Below are 22,003 nucleotides of genomic sequence, written 5' to 3'. Positions count from 1 at the left end.
CATCATAAATGGCAGATGTATTTTTATGCAACAAAAAATAAATTGAGAATCTGGGCATAGTTGCTCTTACAGACAGGCCTCATACATGAGTCATGTACTAAAAGGGAAGGTTGGCCCTATTCTGGTAGGATTGGGGACAATAAGAGCAGTATGACAAAGTGGGTCCTACCAGGGAAAAACAGAGATCTACATATTATTTTACTTATTAGTCTGGATCTGTTTCTGGCACATGAGTGAACACATAGTTCACAGGAGTGATAGCTAAGGTTATGTTACTATATTTTTAACATTATGATCTAATCGGATTTGTATTCAATACTTCTTTTAATACATACTTATAAACACCCACACATAGATACAGTCACATCCGAGGCGGATGTGTAATCTAATTAACAATTAACAGAATATAATAAATGAACACCAATCACTAAGTTGTGATGAGACACAAGACAAAAAGTGACCAACAGATAGAACCTAACTATCAATTGTAATAGATTAGAGTTCTCTGATGTGTTACAATTGATAGTTAGGTTAAATCTGTTGGTCCCTTTTTGTCCTGTGTCTCATCACAATTGGGTGATTGATATTCATGTATTATAGTCATACGAGTTGATTCATGCATCAGAAACAGATCCAGACTAATACGTAAAATAATAAGTGTATGTCTGTTTTTCCCTGGTAGGAGCCACTTTGTTGTACTGCTCTCATACACGAGGACAGAGCCTTAAGACCACGCGAACAGTGCCCACCTCTGGGATTCAAAACTGGGAGTAGATCACATGTAACTCGCAGAACTCACCGGCAGCACTGTGCAAACCATGGTACCCCACAATATGGGACTTTCACCACAAGAATTCAAATGGGATTTTACTATCCAAAATCCCTATGAGAGCCAGAAAGTAAACTGTGCAGCAGCCCGCAGCTCACCCAGCCTGTGTGGAGAAGCATAGCACAAAATAGCGCGCCTCGTGCTTGCTCATTCTATGGGTGCATGTTTCTTTCATTACCAGCGTCTCTCTTGCTGCTTTCTTTCATTACGGAGAGAAACAGCTTTGTTTGGATTATTCTTGGTTTCCTTTTTTTCAATGCACAAGTCCATTATTGCTTTGCAATCTGATGTAGTTGCAGGTTGCGTTTGCCAACTGTTTGTGTGGCGGGGCATAACTGTCCATTATTAGCCTGCAGTGTGATTTGTTCCCTTTTGTATTTCAGTTGAAGTCTTTTACATTCCGTTCAACAACTACGTGGTATTCTGCTGATTCTAATGATTACCTGGCTGGTATCTTTGTACCCACATACGTTCTGTGACACACAACCAGACGCACTTGGCGGATAGTAAGACCAGCCCTGTGGACCAAATCCAGGCCCTCTATCTGCCATGCCTAAGAGAAAAATCCTGCTGCCTCCATGTCTCCTGTGCATCTATCCACTGCCCAGTTTCTTGAATGCAGATCTTGAAACACTCCATTGCATTTGAGTCAAATACTCGCACTCCTCCGGTTAGTACCCTTGACTCACCTCCACATAAAATCCCTGCACACATACAATCTCCCTTCCAAAATGTGAATAAATAGTAATAATGCATATGCACGTTTTATATTTATAAGTAAATGTGTTGAAATTATACACTTGAGTGAAACAATGTAAATACCCTTAATTGTTAAGAATCTTAGCAAATCCAACAAGCACCACAAACCAATTTGAGGTATAATATCTGAAACCACATTAATCCTTTTGAAATTAAAGCTACTTTTATAAACCACTGTAATAAAACAACATAACTAAAATGCGTAGCTGTGTCAAAGTTACATAAACGTAAACACTGTAGAGAATCTAATCAATTATGTTTCTCTGGACATTCTTGCAGGGATAACATAATACTGGCTTAGGTGATACATTGCAAATCTAATATGTTATCTGTCGGAGAAAAGTGTTGGTTACAGAAACAACAACATTGTCTATCAGGATAATATAAACTTGGAAATAATGCTTACTTTTCACTTGTTAGCTGCAACGTTACACCAGTGCAATCCTTGTGGTTATCTGCAAAGAAAGAAAGCAGAGACTGAAGTATACCAAACCAAGAACTACAGCTGTATGCTCAATCGCACATATAGGTTTGTAAATAAACAATCAGTATTACACAGGGACCTTTGTTTAGAGACAATATAGAGAAAATGTGGTAAACATAACAGGTCACATACTTTTATCATTTTATATCTTTGTCTAGGCATGGATATTCAAATCACGTATTTATGTGTTCATCATGTTTTACCATGAGTCATAAATGCCTAAGGCTGCTACTTCGGTAACATGCAATGGTTCGATAGCAATACATGTTGGTGGAAAACTATGATGCAGAGTATTCCCTGACTGAATTCGTCCTCATTGGTCCGCCCGCTAAAAAACAATTTGTCGAACAATGGCTCAATGATATGTGCCTAAAAGGATTTGATCCACAACTCTCAGACTCAGCAAAATCCTTAGGCTTTACCATTGACAGCAGCCTGCCCTTCCAGAAACACATTGCCAAGAAGGTCCAAATAGCCTGCCTCAGAATCTCTACCCTTTGAAAAATAAAACCCTTCATACCGCCTCAGGACTTCCAGACTGTAGTGCAGGCCCCTGTGGTCTCGCACATCAATGGGGGAAATGCTCTCCTGACAGGGCTCCCAGCTGCTCACTTGGATCCCCTAAAAAGCCATCCACCACATTGCAGCACGTCTTATTATGGGAGCCTAGAAATTTGACTGAATTTCCCCAATCCTACGCGAACACTATATTGGCTTCCACTCCAAGCCAGGATACTGTTCAAGACTGCATGTATCATCTACAAAACAGTCACGATGAGCACACCAGCGTACCTGGAGGCTAGACTCCACATATCTGGTGGCACACGCTCCTCGCGCAGCAAATCGACCAACTGACTTGAATCACAACTCGTCCGCAAGGAGAGAGCCTGCAAACAATCCTTCTCTTGTTATGCACCCACTCTCTGGAACTCGGTTCGTGGTGTTGGCCTGGAGTGCCCCCACAAATCTCTCAAAACATGTCGTTGCTTTAAACAATAAAATGTACATAAAATAATTCCCTAGCTCCTGTTACTTATTCGATAATTCACCAGGAATACCCAGTAAGCCACGTGTTCTCTTCCTTGCCACAATATTTACACTTTATTATGTATGTCCATATGCAGAAACTGACAAGCTACTATCCAAATAAATTACTTATTTAGTTTTAAAAGGCAGCACAATCCTTCTTCCGCCAGGGGGCACATGACCATGAAAGTAGATACCACCGCTTCCAGTGAATATACCCAACCAGAATCTCTATTAATGCCTTCCTCACCAACAAGGGTGGTGGTGGGTATTTTCAGTAATCTAGTCATTACTCAATGTCTCTCTTCACCTAACTAACTCTATGAGAATGTACCAAAACCAAACCCAAAGGATGGAACAACAGCAAACATTATAAGATGCCTCACTGACCTTAATATAACCACAGTGAGCATAGATAAATCAACAAGATAACAAAAACGTTGTACCCACTTCAACAGCAGAGTTAACAATCATGTGCAACTGTTCATGCCTGATAAACAATAGGCTGCTCCACTTAGTATCTAGTTAGGGCCAAGAGGCTATATTCCACCTGGATCTTCCTTCCACCCATTCTTGCTCATAAACAGAGGCACCAACAGACAAATCCCCTGCTTAGTGCAGACACATCTGGTTACAGACTTCACTGGCTGTCAGACCTATAACTAAAAAGCAGTCACATTTTCGTAGGTCAGACGATCTCGAAGCAAGAGAATCCTGTATGCTGTGGATCTCGATAGATCCCCAAATACATTTTTGCATAATAAGGACATTAGAGAATAATCTGGCAAAACCATCTTCTGATTCAAATGATATTTGGATCTCAACAGAATCTCAGCTGCAAATAGAAACCTGGTTTCAAAATACAAGCATTTACAACAACCAGATATAATAACTTAATACCTTGTTAATTATATGGCGCTTTTATCCAAAGTGCTTTACATAGAACTTTTTTATATACAATTATTACCCAATTTAAATTGGTGCTTATTTATCGACCTTTGGGAGAATGAAAGGTTGAGTCGACCTTGCCAGGATTTGAACCTGGGACCAGCAGATCTCACATAGATCGCAGATAGCACTGAGCTATTTTACCGGCCAATTTCTCACCAAATAGTAATTATCTTGCAACCATCGGATGCATTAGCCACAACAAAAAACACTTGCCAAGAGAGCAAATTCTATGACAAGACTGGAGGCGAGCATTATGCTTCAACTTCTTTTATTTAATACTCCTCAGCAATTTCAACAAACTAATAACTAAACACTGAAAATGTCTCTTTTCTTCCTTTAGAACTACAATCCCCAAAGTCTCTGTAGTCCATCTCACTCCATGCTCAACTATGACCACTTCCTGACCCTGAGCTCCTCTTCTTTTACTGCTCTTCATGCATAGAAGTACCTTTTCTACTCATCTCCCTTTATAGCATGACTGGGGGTTGCAGATATTAGGAATCTAGACATTATATGTTGACATTTATAACAGTATTAGTATAATATACACGAAGCACGTAGTAACGTGAAAAGTAATACCTCGAATAATATTGTACACTACGCGCAAGTCTTTGCCCACGCGCAATCACACGGATTACCGGACAGTGTTTTTTCCATTAAGTGTAGGGCACCGCAATGCTTTCGCCCCGTGCCGCATCACTGGCACATCGGGGGTAAGCTTGCAGTGTCGGCGGGAGCCCGCGGAGCCTCATTAGAGACAGGAGTCTGCCGAGCCGCTCCAGCCCCCTCCTTTGGGGAGGCGGGGCCAGAGCTTGTAACGCCAGTGTCACATTCACATCTTGACGTGGAGTGACAGCATAGTTGGACCCGGGCACGGCGGTGAACATTACAAGTGGATCGATACCCACAACACGTTCCGACCGAAGTCGGATACAGCATAATAATGATCACGCGCTCACCAAACAGCCGCAGAAGTGGAGTACGACCGAGGAGCAGAGAAGCTCCACAAAACACATGCTCGGAGCAGATAAGCTCAAAAAAGCACACGCGCACAGATGCTCAAAGAATCTGGGCCCACAAAGGAGCAATAGAAGTAAAATCGCCATTTCAGGTATTTAGAGAATAATACATCCGGTGCAGCCACAAAGAAGTAACAAACCAAAAAAAATAACAAAGAAAAAAGAAATTATATGAACAATTACGGTAGTAACACAGAAGTAGTTACTGGAAAGAAATATATACAGGCACCAGCTAGTGAAGTGGGCGTGCTCAGACACCTGTCTCAGGTACATCAGGCACACAGCAGCCTCCCAGAATGTCAGAATTCGAAGAGGAGCAGTCTTTGGACTTCAAGGAGGTGCTGGGTAATTCACTAGTGGAGGCTGTGGCACAAGGGGTAAAACCCCTAGAGGAAAGACTGGAAACCTTGCAAGCAATCCTACACCAGCCAAAGGATAGCACCGGCATGGCAGATCGCACGGCCATGGAGCCCTCTACAGCAGGGACTATGGGGAGTACCCAGGCCCGTAAGAGGAAAGCCTCTTGTGACCCCCCAGGGCCCTTCGGATGGGGCGAAACCAAAGGACCCGGAGGTAGTCGACGCCTTTGCAAAGCTCAGGGAAGCATATTTGCGGCATCAGACTGTGCCAAACCTCATGACCCCCACTCCAGGGGAAGAAGTTGATAGAGAGGATGACCCAGGCTCGGAAGAGGAGCCAGCGGAAGGCAACCTACCCTCCCAAGACAAGGAGGAGATGGTGGAGGAGGAAGAGGTCAAGCCCAGCGGAGGCAAAAGAGTTCGCAAGGAGAAACACCTTGAAGAGGTGGAAGAGGATATGTTTGACCCAGACAGCATCCGGAACCCAAGTTCATCAGACTGGGAACCATCGCCAAGAGTTGCGCAATACATGACCATAAGATTAACGAAAGCGCTTGACAGGGAGGTTTTACAGCGCCTGCGCGCATAATGCCCAAGGCCAGACCTCCCGGGTAAAGTAGCCGAGACTCCAAAGCTGGATCCCAAAATGTTACTTTCGTATCCAAGACCAGCAAGGACCCTCGTAAGGGTATCGACAGATCTTGGAAGAGTTGCCAAGAAAAGGTACTGGACCTGGCAGGCCCACTGGCAAAGATCATGGACCTGGCCAAGAGAGCCAGAGACACAGGGGAAGAAGTAGACCCCGATGCCCTAGCAGGCTGGGTACAGAGGGCAGTCTGCTTACTAGGCAATGCCAACTGCGCTATCGCCTCGGAACGGAGAAGAGGCTTACTGCTGAAGATCGATCCCAAGCTCAGTGACCTTGCGTCATACGAAGTGGGAGAAGCAGCACAAGGGCTCCTTTTCGGAGAAACATTTGGGAAAGAAATGGGCCGCTTTGTCGGTACCTATACTTCCCTAGAGAAGACTCAGGCTTCGATTCGAAAAACTTTCCCTAACCGAGTTTTTACTGGGACCGGCCGCTACAGGGGTCGCGCGGCTGGTCGAAATCAAGGAGGAAGATGACCCCCGAATCCCACAGCCCAATACTGGGAGAACAGGCAACAGGATTCCTTCTTCCCAGCGAGAGGATGCTTCCCGAGGGGACGCAGAGGCAGAGGAACTGGCCGAGGCCAAGGATTCTCACCAGGTGAGAGTGGCATATTACCCTCCAGTTGGGGGGAGAACTGGTGTGTTCTGGAGAAACTGACGCACGCTTTCCAGCGATGCTTGGGTATTGTATTGGGTCTGCATCTAGAATTTATAGAGCCGCCCCTTCAAGAGCCCAGGCCACACCACCAGCAATTAGCACGCGCAGAGCAGAGCCTTCTAGATCACGAGCTATTACAGCTCGCCCAGATGAATGCCATAGAGAGATGCTCGAGAACTCCCGGTTTCGTGAGCATTCTCCTAGTACACAGGAAAGATAAAATAAGGCCAGTAATAAACCTGAAGGAACTGAACGGCTGGGTAGTTTACTGACATTTCAAGATGGAGGGCATCCACCAGCTCTGAGACTCCCTCAGAGAAGGAGATTGGCTGACGAGACTGAACCTGAAGGATTCCTACCCGACGGTCCCAGTATTAGAGGAATTCAGGACCTTCCTAGCTTTTCGCTGGAGAGGACGGTTCTGGCAATTCAAGACCATGCCCTTCGGGCTTGCATCGGATACCCTGGGCTTTTACCAAGCTGATGAAGCCAGTGGCCGCAGCGATATGAGAGAAGGGCATCAGGTTGATTATATACCTAGATGATCTCCTGCTGCTGGCCGAGGACCGAGAGGCACTGGTATACCAGACGAAATGGGTACAGAGCCTGCTACTATCTTTAGGATTTCTAGTCAATGTGGAAAAGTCAGATACCACACCAGCACAGAGACTAGACTTCCTGGGATTTATCCTAGACACCAAGAGAGCCACCCTAGAGCTTCCAGCTCGGAAGATGCGAGACATCAAAAGAGAGATAAGAGGATGTCTCCAGAAGCAAGTGGTGTCGCTCAGGATGCTAGCAAGAATAGTAGGGCTGCTGGCAGCCTCCATTCAAGCCATATTTCCCGGGCCCTTTCACTATCGGGCGCTGCAGAGATTAAAGATAAGACACTTGCAGCAGGGCTTGAGGTATCATCAATTAGTACCTTTGGATCAAAAGTCCGTTACCGAACTGGAATGGTGGTTGAAGAATATGGACGCCTGGAATGGGCGAGCCATTTTTGGAGACTGACCGGACCTGATCATAGAATCCGACACAAGCCGATTGGGCTGGGGAGCTCGATGCGGGGACCTGCAGACAGGAAGGAAGTGGAGCGAAGAAGAGCTTCGGCTTCACATGAACTGCCTAGAGCTGTTAGCAGTATCCTTCGCGATCAAGGCCTTCATGAAGGGGAAGATGAAATCCTGCGTACTGCTGAAGATGGACAACATCTCAGCAGTTCGATGCATAAACCACCTAGGCGGCACCAAGTCCAAGTTGTTAGCAGAGTTAGCGAAGGATTTTTAGCACTTTTGCCTTCAGTCAGGGACGTCCGTGACAGCAGAGTACTTGCCCGGAGCGCTGAACGTAGTGGCGTACTGGAATTCATGCTACCTCACTGACTCCAGCGATTGGAAGCTGGATCCAACAGTATTTCAGAGAATGAATCGGAAGGGGGGTCCACTTCACATAGACCGCTTCACATCCCGGCTGAACGCACAGACAGCCCATTACTTCACCTGATGGCTGGACACTGGTGCTCGAGGAACGGATGCATTCCTACAAGATTGGAGAGGAGGCCCGCACTACGCTCTTCCCCCCATTCATGATGCTGAGCAGAGCTCTAGCGAAATGTCAGAGGGAGGGAGCAGAACTGCTGTTAGTGGCTTAGTATGGTTTCCAACGCTAATGGAGCAGGCGGTAGACCTGCCGAGAGTACTGCCAGAAGGAGAGCAACTGCTCATGGACCCAGTTGGGTCATTTCATCCTCTGAGAGTGAGGGGGACACTCCCGCTCATCGTGTGCAGGATATCAGGAGATGTTGGGCCTTGCCAGGCATTTCGGCGCAGGCTGCAGAGCTTATTGCTGAATCCTGGGCTCCATCCACTAGAAGGAGCTACGACACGCTTGGGCCAAGTGGATTAGCTGGCGCAAAAGGAGAGGTGTTCATCCCATTTCAGCACCTGTAGTGATGATCCTGAACTTCCTAGCACAGTTACTGCAAGACTGAAAAGTGTTCCGTACAATAGGCGTATATAGGTCAGCAATACCTGCAGGACACCTGCCAATCCAGCAGTAGTGAAATTGATATGAGGAGCCAAATTTAAGATTCCACCAGAGCCTTGTTATCATCCGGTGTGTGACGTGTCAGCGGTCCTTAATCTCCTAGAGAGCTGGCCGGCAACAGATATATGTCCCCTAAGCAACTGTCAGGGAAGCTGGCAATGCTCCTATGTCTAGTTTCCTATAAATTTGTATCAGAGGTACGCACGCTAGAGATAAATAAAAGATCCTTTGGACCAGAAGGGGTCACCTTCTCGATAGTAAAGAGAACTAAGACGGGGACCTCCTTGGTCCATTATCCATATTTTCCAAATAGATCCAAGTTGTGTGTAGCGAACTGTATCAAAGAATATGAAAACAGGTCTGCAGAGCATAGAGCAGAGAGTACCACGCAACTGCTCATAGCGCGTAGGAAGCCTTTTCAGGGGGGTAGCTATGGCAACCATTTCTAGATGGGTTAAGGAAATTATGCAAGCAGCAAAAATAGATTTGAGAAAGTATGGAGCTCACTCAGTGGGGGGGCTATAGCATCTAAAGCATTCACAACAGGAGTGTCCTTGAGAAACATTATGCTAGCAGCAGACTGAGCTAATGATCGTATTTTTAAGGAGTTTTACTTTAAGCCAACAGAAACTTTAGCAGCCGCTGTATTGGGAAGATTTGAAGCATAATGCTTGTCTCCAGTCTTGGCATAGAATAAAGATTACCCCTGCTATCTGCTCAGGGAGTATTAATTCTATTAAAGACTAGGAGGCGAGCATTAAATTCCCGCCCAAGGATGTATTGTGCATGTTAAAGCATTTATGTATTGTGGACGATAATGCTGAGTAGGATAGTATCAATACATGGACGCCACCCTGATGTTTCTGTTTTCTATTATCCCTAGGGGAAGAGCAGAAGAACAACTGAGATGTGGGACTAGCAACTAGAGTCGTTTGGAGTCGAGTAAGATTGATATCCGGTTTGGAGTTGTTTTAAGTCTTTGCTCTGTTGGCAGGACATAGTGTGGAGTTCAAGTGACAGTTCAGAGCGAGTAAAAGAGAGGAGGAGCTCAGGATCAGGAAGTGGTCATAGCTGAGAATTGAGTGAGATGGACTACAGAGACTTTGGGGATTGTAGTTCTAAAGGAAGAAAATTCACTTGAGACATTTTCAGTCTTTAGTTATACGTTTGTTGAAACTGCCGAGGAGTAGTAAATAAAAGAAGTTGAAGCATAATGCTCGCCTCCTAGTTTTTAATAGAATTAATACTCCCTGCGCAGATAGCAGGGGTAATCTTTATTAATCATTATAAGTGAAAACGATTCAAAGGGTTGCTGGAATGTGGTGCAGGTAGTGCAATGTGTGACACAGTATGAAAAAAACCCAGTAGGATCTCTTAGATTTCCTACAAGGAAAGATTCAAAATAAATATTTTAATTTGCCATCCACTCAGGGGTAAGAAGTCATTCAAGTTGTGATTCACCATAGACGACACCCTAGTGGACATTGTTGATGAGTTTGACTATTTGGGCATCAGAATCAATGTCATTGGCTTGAAACCTCACATTGCCAAAAGCACTACAATAGCGAGCAGAAGAGGGGAAGCCGTCCTTACATCTTAGTGGAACAATGGCCAAGCAAAGCGCATTAAGGTGCATAACGCACATGCAGTGACAGCTTCCATGTAAGGTGCAGAACTGTGGGGTCATTGTGATACTTCAGTGTTGGCAACTGAAGAAAAAACAATCTTGAAAAGAAGTATTTCTTTAATTTACCATGCTCCCTCGCTTCTCACTTAACTGGAAGTAAGGATAATTAGGATACGGTATAGGATAAGTTTAGTTTAGTTTATTTATTTATAGTGCGCACCAGACCCGGGGGCATCAGGGCGCAAAGGATAAGGATATGTTCAACTTAGTTACAGAGTACATGGGTACATGAAATGCACACAAATCTACACAGAAACATACACCCAGAAGGTTTATGGTCATAATACGGAATTTAAAAATCTCGAAAAAATAAATCTCGAAACAAAAAGGCCGAAAAAAAGTCGAATTATTTTTTATGACGTTTTTTATTCGAAATGGGGGGGTTCCCCCCCCAACCCCATTTTTTTTTTTTTTTACCATTTTATTTTTAATCCCGGACCCCAAAATAAATATCGAATTTTAAAAAAAAAAAATTAGTCTTTTTTTTTCGACCTTATTGTTATTCGAGATTATTTTTTTCGAGATTTTGACTGACCACCAGAAGAACATCATACAACATACATTATACAAGTATGTACAGTGTAAGTTACAAGATCAAGTAGCATAGAACTAAGGTAAGTGCAATACATCAGGAAAGGAGTCCAAGTGGACTAGCACATAGTAAAAGAATCAGTAAGCAGAAGGGTAGGCGTCAAGAGGGTGTAATAAGGGTGTTTATAAGAATCAGGCCGCCTATTTTCTGGTTGAAAGTCTGGAACAGTGACATCCCAAATAATTTGCGGATTCATAACATGAATTCCTTAAACTGCCATGGGCCAGTGATTTACCTTGTTATAAATACATAAAAAGTATGTTATGCAAGTTGAACATAGGAGAGCTGTGGCTTGAGCCTCACCCACGTCCGCACAAAAGCTATATTGAAGAGGGCATACAATTCTTGGGTTTTGAATGAATTGATACGTACCAGTGAGGGTCGTCGCTTATCAAGAGACTACTTGTTGAATATCAAAAACCATAGAACACTTGAGACATATCTTGATAAACATGAGGTGGCTGCTTGCATCCTTTCGGTCAAAATTCTACTGGGTATATTGCCACTTAACACACTGACCTTTAAATGGGGAACTTACCAATCTGCCAAGGGTTGTTATTGTCATTACATAGCGAAACACGTACACACTTCCAGCCGGGATACCGCCCGGGCTAATAGTGTTACCACCACCCAGTCCGGCACTATTAGCGCTAGATCAAAGGTTGGGCGGTAATGTGTATTCCCCATTGGACTCAATGGGGCATTTTCAGCGCAATTAGCGCACGCTAGTAGCGCCTCACTAATTAAATTGGGGAGCTTATAGCTGGGGGTAAATGCTGCCAGACTCGTGATTGGGCGGACCCTTAAATGTGGCAGTAATAGCGTTACCACTGCGTTTAAGGGCTACCGGTCAACTCGTGATGAGGCCCTTAGTTTTAACTTTACTGCATGCACATTTTAGCACTGGCCCTGGCATAAGGAACAAGTTAGTTACCTGTAACTGTTGTTCTCCAGCATGGGTCTGGCATGGATTCACATGCTCATGAATATTCCCCATCGTCAGGCTGGGAATCTAGGTAAAGAAAAAAATCAGTTTCAGTTTCGTTTCTGAACTGTCTTTCTACTAGTAACCAATCACTGGTCTCTGGGTCATACTGCCCCAAGCCAATGACTGCCCTCTACCTAAGCCCCTCCTCTGGCAGCCATCTGCAGATTTGGTAGCACGTAAAGTGGCAGTGGGACCAAGAGAAGAGCCGCAGAGGGGTAGGCGGGAGGGTTTGCATGTGAATCCATGCCAGACCCATGCTGGAGAACAGTTACAGGTAGGTAACTTGTTCCTTCTCCAGCATGGGGTCTGGCATGGATTCACATGCTCATGAATACAAGAATACATAGCAGTATACACATGCACAACCACGGGAGGTGGCAAGGCTCAACATTAAGCATTTCAACAACTCAACATTAAGCATCTCTTACCTCTTCACAAGGCTCACTTTCAGGCGATCAGGTTGCGCAGCACTGCCTGGCCGACTCTGGACTCCTCCCTGGAATCCCGGTTGATGCAGTAGAATCTCGTGAAGGTGTGCGTCGACCTCCACGTAGCAGCCCTGCAGATGTCCAGCAGGGGCACACCAGACAGGAACGCCATGGTAGCAGCGATCGCTGTGGTTGAATGGGCTCTCGGACGGCTGGGCAACGGTCGGTTTGCCAACCAGTGACAGTGCATGATGCAGCCGGAGAGCCATCTGGAAATGGAAGCCTTCGAGAGGGCCTTTCCTTGGATGACAGGTCCAAAGTTCACAAACAGCTGTGGTGTCTTCCGAAAACACTTCATGCGGTCCACATAGAACTTCAGTGCTCTAGCCACATCCAGCAAGTGCAAAGTCCTCTCAGCCGGCGACGAAGGTGACAGGAAGAAAACAGGTAACACCAAGGGCTCGTTGAGATGGAAGTCTGACGGCACCTTGGGCATGAAGGAGGGGTGCGTCCTCAGCACCACCGTAGTCTTGTGCAATGTCAGGTAAGGAGGTTTACAGAAGAGGGCCTGGATCTCTCCCACACGTTGTGCGGAGGTGATGGCCACAAGAAACGCTGTCTTCCACGACAGGAACTTCAACAGTGCCGAATGCAGAGGCTCGAATGGCGGCCCCACGAGCCTGGTCAGCACCACGGTGAGCTCCCACGCCGGAGCCGGAGCCTTCAGCGGCGGGAACGATCTGAACAGTCCTTTCATGAACTCCTTCACCAGGCGATGAGACCATAGAGATGACCGCCCCCGGAGTTTCTGGTGTAGCGGGAGATAGCCGCCAGATGGATCTTGATGGAGCCATGCGCCAGCCCTGCCTTGGCCAGCGATAGCAAGTACGGCAGCACTTGAGGGGCCGTAATCAGCAGAGGGTTAATCTTCTGTGCACACCACCAGACAGAGAACCTCTTCCATTTGTGTCCATAGCACTTGAGAGTCGAGGACGCCCTGGCCTTTGCAAGCACCTCCTTGCAGTCCCCCGGGATATTGTACCCTCCAAACTCTAGTGCTGCAGGAGCCAGGCCTGCAGGTTCAGCGATCCTGGGTCGTGATGGAGGATGGCGCCTCCTTCCCTGGTGAGAAGATCCGTGTCCGTAGGTAGTTTAACCGGGGGGGACGCTGACAAGTCCAGAAGGTCTGGAAACCAGATCTGCCTCAGCCAGGCCGGTGCGACGAGGATCATCCTGCACCGGGACCATCTGAGTTGACTGATGAGTCGCAGCAGCAACGGCAATGGGGGGGAACGCATACAGGAACAGACCGTCCCAGGGGAATGAGAAGGCATCGCCCATGCTCCCCGGCTGGGGAAACCTGCTGACGAACCTCTGCCACTTGGCGTTCATCGCCGTCACGAATAGGTCGATCTGGGGAATGCCCCATCGTCGGAATAGGAGATCCACTTGATCCTGACGCAGTTCACACTCGTGGCACGTGCGCAGCTCCCTGCTGAGTGAGTCGGCGATGGTGTTCTTTATTCCTGCCAGAGGGAAGGGTACCAGGAACATCCCCTGGGTGACGGCCCAGTGCCACAGATCCTATGCTTCCTTGGATAGGGCTGGGGATCTGGGGCCCCCCTGCTTCCAGATGTAGAACATCGTGGTGGTGTTGTCAGTGAAGACCCTTACCACTTTGCCCTTGAGGGACGGAAGGAACGACCTGAGGGCTCAGAACACTGCTCGTAGCTCCAGGACATTGATGTGTAGTGACCTCTCCTCCGGAAGCCAAAGGCCTCTTGCGTGGAGATCTTCAGTGTGCGCCCCCCATCCCTGCAGGGAGGCGTCAGTCGTCAGCGTCTCCTGATGTGCCTGGGTCTCGAAGTCTATGCCTGCCGCTAGATGCGCGCGGGTGCCCCACCACCAGATTGCTTGGCGTAAAGTCTCGTTGAGTGAGATCCTGTCTTCGAAGCTGCCTGCCGCTTGCATCCAACGGGCATCGAGGAACTCCTGCAGTGGTCGCATCCGTAGCCTGCATAGGCACACGAGGTAGATGCACGAGGACATCATTCCGAGTAGGGACTTGCTGGATCTCACCCTGGCCACGTCCATGGTCAACAGCCGTTGTACCTTGCCCAGGATGGCCTTCGTCCTTTCCTCCGACGGCGAAGCCAGTCGCGCCACTCTGTCTAGTCTGGCTCCCAGGAACAGGGCATCTTGCGATGGTACCAAGTGGAATTTCGCAAAGTTGATCGAGAATCCCAGATCCTTGAGCAGTTGGATGGTCTTCGCTGTGTGATCGACGGCGAGTTCCCTTGACTTTGCTCGGATGAGCCAACTGTCCAGGTAGGGGTAGACGTAGATCCCCTGCAGGCGCAGCCGTGCCGTCACTGATGCTAGGCACTTGGTGAAAACCCTGGGCGCCGACTTCAATCCGAATGGAAGGGTTTGAACTGATAGTGTCGCCCTTGGACCACAAATCATAGGAATTTTCAATGTCCTTTTAGAATGGGGATGTGGAAGTAGGCATCCTCCAAGTCCAGCGACGATAGAAAGTCGCCTTCCTCCAGCTGTCCCAGCACGTGCTGGAGGGTGACCATCGGGAATTTCTGGGACTTGATGTACTTCTTTAGACGACAAAGGTCCAGGATGGGTCGCCAACCGCTGGTCTTCTTCTGGACGAGGAAGTACCGCAAGTACACTCCGGAGCCTCTTTGGGATGAGTTCGATAGCTCCCTTTCTTAGCATCGCTCGTACCTCCAGCAGCAGTTGAGGGACGTGGTTTTCCTTCCTGGCCACCGGTGGAATACGGGGATACCTTTTTTGAAATTCCAGAGTGTGCCCGCGGCACAGGGTATTCAGCACCCAACTGTCGGAGATGGACTCCCACACGCTGACGAATTTCACCAGCCGGCCTCCCACTGGGGTGCTCGGGTGGGGGGCCCCCGACAGTACGGCCGGTTCAATCCTGTTTCATCGTGTCCTTGCCGCCTTGGCCTCCTTGGCGATGACGACGGGATCCTCCGGTCTTGCCGTGTCCTCTGTAGGCTTCCAGCGATGAGGAACCGCCACCGAATCATTTGGAGGCACCTTGCCTGCCTCCGGAGTTCCGAAAGGACGGCCGTAGTTGTTGAAGAAAGCTCAAGGCTTGAGCCATCTCAGTGTCTGCCTTGAGGCCGTCTCGGTGTCCGCCTTGATGGCCTGCAGTGACTCGTCCACTGTCTTGCCGAACAGGTTGTTCCCGTGGAAGGGCATGTCCAGAACCCTGGTCTGCACGTCCTGGCGGAAATCGGTGGCCTTGAGCCAACCGCACCAGCGAAGGCAAACGCTGTTGCCCATCTGGCAAAACCCGGTGTTGGCGATGTCCATGGCCACAGTTATGGCGTGGTCCAACGCCACCTCGCCTTCCTGTAGGATTTCCAGGGCCTCAGCCCTCTTGTTGTCCGGGAGGAAGTCCAAGAGCGGAGCGATCTTGAACCACAGCTCCCTGTCATAGCGTGCCACGATCGCGAGGGCGTTGGGCGCTTTAATCGTCGTCACCGCCGACGAGATGACCCATCGTCACATGGCGTCCAGCTTCTTCCCCCTCGCCGTCCGGGGGGGATGTAGAAGTTGAGGCAGTCGCTCCCACCGATTTCTTCATGGCCGCCGCGGAGACCACTGAATCCGGGGATGGCTGTGCTCTGAGGCACATAGGGGCAGAGTCCGGGACCCGGTACTTCTTGTACCGGTCTCTCTTAGCGGGAGCCGGTGGCTGGGTTCTTCAGGAGTGCTATCCCCTCGTCCAAGATGTCGTCCAGTAACGGGACTGAGAGGACAGTCTTCCTCTTGGCCTCCCGTCGTTGGTAGAGGAAGCCCTCCTTCTTCTGCTCCTCGGGGCAGAGCTGGAAGAGCTCAGATGCCCTGGCGATCATGGCGTGGAAGGAGCCAATTTCGTCGGGGGGCCCAGGGAGGTGGTGATGGGAGGTCCATCCCATCGTCACCACCGTCGTCGTCTGTCCCCGTCGTCGCCATTTCCGTTCCCGTCTCATCCCTCAGAGGAGGGGATGGGGGTGAAGGCTGGAAGAGGGGAGGAGGATGGACTCGTCTCCGCTTGGTAGGTGGGCTCCTCGATGGTCCAGGCTCCGCTGGGTTGTCGGTGGGGGGTAAGGGCATCCTTGTCCTTATCTCCGTACACAGGGCCTGTATAGCCAAGATAGCTCCCGAATTGTCCCCTGGTGAATTGTCCCCTGGTACGGGTACCGGCTGCAACGGGACTGACGGCTGGGGCGTGGGACCCTCTGCGGCCCTATCTTCCTCATCTGCTCCCCCGTTGCTCTCTTCGTCGGCCTCGTCGAGATCCTTCCTGTGGGTCCTGGAATCATCAGACTTCCTGTCCAGGATCCTTTGGACGCAAGCCAACTCAACCTCAGAGGTGGTATCCGTGTCCGTTATGGCTACCGTGCCCCCCCTCTTTCTCCTGCTGGGGTTTCACAGGGGTCTTCTCGATAGGCAGAAAAGAAGATTCCCTCCGCGGTGGCAGGGAAACTCTAGCCCCTGAAGTCGTCTCCACTGGGGAAGCCTCTGTAGGTTTCTCCAGGGCCGCCACAACTCCTTCAATCGAGGCCTTAGCCGGGTGAATCAGGGACTTCACGACCTCGGGCTTGCCTGAGCCCTTCACCTTGGGGGGAGGGACACCGTCTCGCTCCCCCTCGGCTTTCTCCGTCGGGGTCGACCGGGGCTTCTCCTGAAGCTTACCCGGGTTCTCTGGCTTCCTCTTCACCGAGCCAGAGCGTTGGCTCGTGGTTGATGGCGTCGGTGATAATGCGCCCTGCTTGGCAGCCGAGGAGCCCGACTGATCGGCACTCCCGGTGCCCGCGGACTGGCGGTACTTTGCCTTTTGTTGGGCCCCCGAGCGCCCTCAAAGGTCTTAGAAGACCACTCTGAATTTTTCCTCTTCTCATCTGCTGCTGGGCTCTTCCTCTCCAGCCAGTTGATGAGCCGAGTACGACGATCCTTCATTGTCCGTTCGGACATGGTCTTACAAAACGCACAGTCCTTCTCCACGTGCGATTTGTCGTTGTGAAGGCAGTAGAGGCACAGAGAGTGCTCATCCTCCTTAAAGAAGTTCTGTAGACCGCATCCAGGGAAGCTCCTGAACAGCTTGGATCCAACAGGCGTCATGCTTCCTTTGTCCTAGGCCATGTCCACGCTGGGTAGGCCTCAAAGATCTTCTGGAATACTCAGAGAAGTGGAAACTCGATGAAAGGATGCCCTTGAGGGGCGTTGAAAATTCTGAAAACGGGTCCGTGTTCATATGAAGTAGAATCGGTGGAGCTTGAGGCTCGATTGACCGAAAATATAACAGTAAACTCTTTGAAAAAACGCAAAACGCAGTAAAAGCTCGAGAGCTACAGCACGAGGACTCCCAACACTTGAACGTGCGGTAAAAATCTGAAGATGGCTGCCAGAGGAGGGGCTTACGTAGAGGGCAGTCATTGGCTGAGGGCAGTATGACCCAGAGACCAGTGATTGGTTACTAGTAGAAAGACAGTTCAGAAACGAAACTGAAACTGATTTTTTTTTTACCGCAGATTCCCAGCCTGACGATGGGGAATATTCATGAGCATGTGAATCCATGCCAGACCCCATGCTGGAGAATTGTTTCTTTTTGTTCATTTAATGTCTTTTGCGGGCTCAATCCCATTGGTGAATACATTTCCGTATTCATACTGGGTCCTGATCGATCACAATTCATTGGGTTGAGAATTTTATCAATTGTACTGTAGGACTTCTGCTACTAGTTTGCACACAAATTTCTTAGCTCAGAAGCAATTGTGAATTTGGATGTAGTGGCTTGCAGATATTAACTGTTATCAATGCACTTGCTCTTGATTCCCTGTATTTTATATCTATTGTACTGTATGCCTTATATCACGACCTTGCACATAAATTAGTCTTTACTTCAGTTTTTTCTTTCCACTGTAATTTAATTTTGAAATTTTGATAGGTTTTGAGCCTTAGCTCTAATCTATTAGACACCCAAGTTGTTTTTCATTGTATGCACGAACTTGGCTTCGCCGAAATAAACAAGTATATATATTTATAATAAATAGTCAAAATTCCAGTGGATACACGTACGTCAAACCACTCTAAGCCTGCCTAAAGCCCCCCACAGCTGCCCACCACGTGCAGTGTGGACACTACTACCCAGCTGTAACCATTCTATTAAAAAGGGTGAAATAAAATACATATCCCAGTGCACAGCTTGAATACTAATTGAATTAAACTGCACTTGGCACCAAGTCCAATGATGTGCATATGCTCTCAAGATGGAAGCCCACCTAGACTAGCATCATCAAAGCTTCAGGCAAGACCAACTTCCTAAACACCAGACCAACGGATGGAGTCTCACTTAAGACTCAGAGTATAGAGAACCCCAAGGGGGGAGGGCACACTAGAAGAACCTACTAGAAGAATCATGTTCCGAGGACAAAGGAATCACCTTTCTTTTTTTGCTCTCAAACTCATAAAAGGTATCTTACGCTGCTGGGAGCCTGAAATATGTGATCACATTATCCCTCAAGCCTGTCAGCTTGCATTGTCTTCCCTTTTACTCTCGTAAGCTGGGATTCAGCTACTCCATGATCAAGGCATATCTGCCAGAGCATCTGCGGATGGGCTGGGGGGAAGGGGGGACCTTGAGGTCAGAGGTTTGAAATGGGCACTGATAGTTTTTTGTTTTAATCAAACGTCCTCAAATGTCAGCCCTACTGATGTAGAACTCCCGATTAACCAAACTTACTTTTATTTAGGAAATGTTTAACAAACGTTGTCTGTCGGGAGGCATTCCCCTTCGGTCTCTCTGGAGTTGTTTTATTTTACTATCTGCTGAAGTTGTCAATTCGTTGCATCCTTTTAGTTATCACTTTTACTCATGCTCAATTTATTTCATGTTGTCTTTTATTTTTCTCGTTCTTCATTGTGTACGTTTATTTATAGAGCCCAGGAATATCTTTTAAATTATGGTTTTAATTGTTTAATTATTCACCAACCAACCTCCCTAATAGGTGATGGAAGCAATGTAAACCATTTTGAAATAAATAATGGCAACATAAGGAACCACAACTAACAAGTGAATTGAGGAACTGGCATAATCACCTCCCGCCCCCACCGACTTGATTTACAGCATCCCCCCCTTGGGTGCGAGGAATGGCAGAAAAGCACAGGGAAACCCATGTGACCCTATTATAACTAAAGAATCCACAAACCAAGCCAGAAGCTCCAAGTCCTGAGACCAAAACAGAGAAACTATTGCATTCTTCTGAGAAGCAAAAGGGTTCAGTCCGCCCCACAAATTATCTAACCTTCTAAATATTGTTATTGTAACCGTTAGCACACATTTCAAACAATGTAGATTTGTTGGTGCAGGTTTAGCCTCAAGTTTGGGGAAAAACCAGCCCACCTTGAAAAGTAGTTTCTTTCAACTTCAGTGCTGAATACAACTTAATTCAACAGCACTCCTAACACAGGCTTGCCTACTAGATTCCGTCCTAACCGTCCATGCTGCTTTTTTTGTGTAGTGGCTTGATGCTGGTCATCTGCCCTTGCCAAAAACTGCAAACAATATCAAATTGTTCTGAGGGATTGGATCATTATTGCTACATGTCAAAGGCCTGGGTTTTCATTTTGGCATAAATTGCATTCTGGGAGTTGTATTCTTGGTCTGCTTCAGTTCAACTCAGTGGACCAATGTAACAGCAAAGCCCACCTTCTTAAACATACCCCCAGAGATACCTTTTTAAGTATTGATAGGTTTATATGAAATAGAGGCGCAAGAGTTAACACATTACAACATGCAACACCAACACACCAGTTTACAGGAGCCACTCAGAAGGACAACGCTGACGAGGCTTTGGCTTTATGGAGAGTGCATCTGCCCTGGAGTGCACCTAAATATTTTACAGAAACCTTTGCTTTGGGATGGACTATAACTGCGCCCTCCTTCAGTGAGCCTTCAATAGAAAGTAAAGATTCCCAAAATGCTGTTCCCGTGAGTAATATCTTAAGTGGTTACAGAGGACCACGCAACACTGGAAAGACTTTAAAGGGAAGCAAAGTAGAAAATTATAACTTTATCAACTTGGACGAATGTTAGAAAAAGGGATATGAATGCGCAGTCGAAGACAGAAAAAAACCAACACTAATAACGCTGTTCATTCAACCCATTTTACAAAATGGGTGGCATGTTAATAAAGCAGGAACTCTCCATTACAATAGCATCGGCGGCCAGTGACCCTTAACATAAGCCCCATCACGTTACTTTCTACATTGGCCACAGAAAAGGACCCTCCCAGTTTCACGTTGTCAGCAGAATTTTGCCATGCCATCTTCAGGAGTGCCATGATACTGCTGCCTCATTTAAGCACAGTGGAGTATTTGGATTAACACCGATGGCATTGGAAAAGTAACAATAAACACCTTTATTTCTTTTGATATAGAATGGACTGCGCTGAAATGCCTGGTCCTTCCAATGTGTGGCTTCGGCGTTCGACTCACAATTGCTGGCAAGCTTCATACATGTCTTTCCTATTACTCCGTCCTCTCGGATTGAAAGGGTGTCAGCGTGTAGTCTCCTCTACCAGTGTTATGCTACCTTTGTCATACTGGGAGGTACACCACGAGCCACTGCATTTGCATGGTGTGCAGGCGCTCGGGCAGATCTGAGAATGGTGAGCAGGTTAAGCAAGTCGGAAAAGAGGGAAAATGCAAGCTAACTTTGCGGTTGTGTTGGTGTGCACAGATCAGTTAATACAAACGACTTTCTTCAGCTCTCTTTAGGCTTGGGCTAGCATTTGGAGTCACTCCTACCAACATGCAACATAACCAGGCTGACTTTATTTCATTTTTGTAGATTTAGCTGGTACCTCGCACCTACAGGCTGGCATACCACAAATGACTTCATTCCGTGTATTTACAATTACAATGGCACATTTAAATGACTGGTTTCACTTCCTAAACTTGAGCTGGTACTTCAGATCACATCTAGCAGGCAACAGACATGACTTCATTCTTTTTCTTTAGACTTGAACAGGCCCGCAACATGACTTGTTCCACTTCTCTAAGAGTTGAGCTGGCAATGTGAACCACATCTACCAGCATGCAACAGGATTTCACTCCCCTTAGACTTTAGCAGATATGCAACATGAATGACATCTTTCCCCTCCCTTGGACTTGAACTGACCTACAATATGAAGGACTTGTTTCTATTAGACTTGAACGGGCAAATTCTAAGACATCTACCAGCAGACAATATGAATGCCATTTTTCTGGCTCACATCCCTTTACAATGGCAATTTGGACTACGCCTATCAACACACATCCAGGATGCTTCATAACTCGTACCTTTCTCTAACCCCCCCCCTTCAAAGCCGCCTCCCACCTCCCAGGATCCTTTGTGGCTTCTGGGTTTGCCAGCCTCCTCCTCCTCCTCCCTGCTTCTCAATCTTGCCCAACTGTCTCTGTATTGATTCGGTGGCACTGTTTCTCCCACACTGGTGTTGGC

At 47.5% G+C, this 22,003-nt stretch overlaps 1 protein-coding gene across 4 annotated transcripts in view; it reads right to left on the bottom strand.

The window, feature by feature from the left end:
• PAM (peptidylglycine alpha-amidating monooxygenase) overlaps nucleotides 1-22,003 on the bottom strand; it is a 1,287,650-nt gene that overhangs the window by 710,874 nt on the left and 554,773 nt on the right. For all 4 annotated transcript variants that reach the window (XM_069625460.1, XM_069625461.1, XM_069625463.1 and 1 more), the window contains one exon: nucleotides 1,995-2,043. In XM_069625460.1, coding sequence (XP_069481561.1) covers nucleotides 1,995-2,043 — 49 coding nt within the window. The remainder of the gene's footprint in view (nucleotides 1-1,994; nucleotides 2,044-22,003) is intronic.

This window comes from Ambystoma mexicanum, chromosome 6p, assembly GCF_040938575.1.
Source record: "Ambystoma mexicanum isolate Mex_15411 chromosome 6p, UKY_AmexF1_1, whole genome shotgun sequence".
NCBI lineage: Eukaryota > Metazoa > Chordata > Amphibia > Caudata > Ambystomatidae > Ambystoma > Ambystoma mexicanum.
The sequence above is the reverse complement of the archived record's forward strand: the minus strand, read 5'-3'. Positions and strand labels throughout refer to the sequence as shown.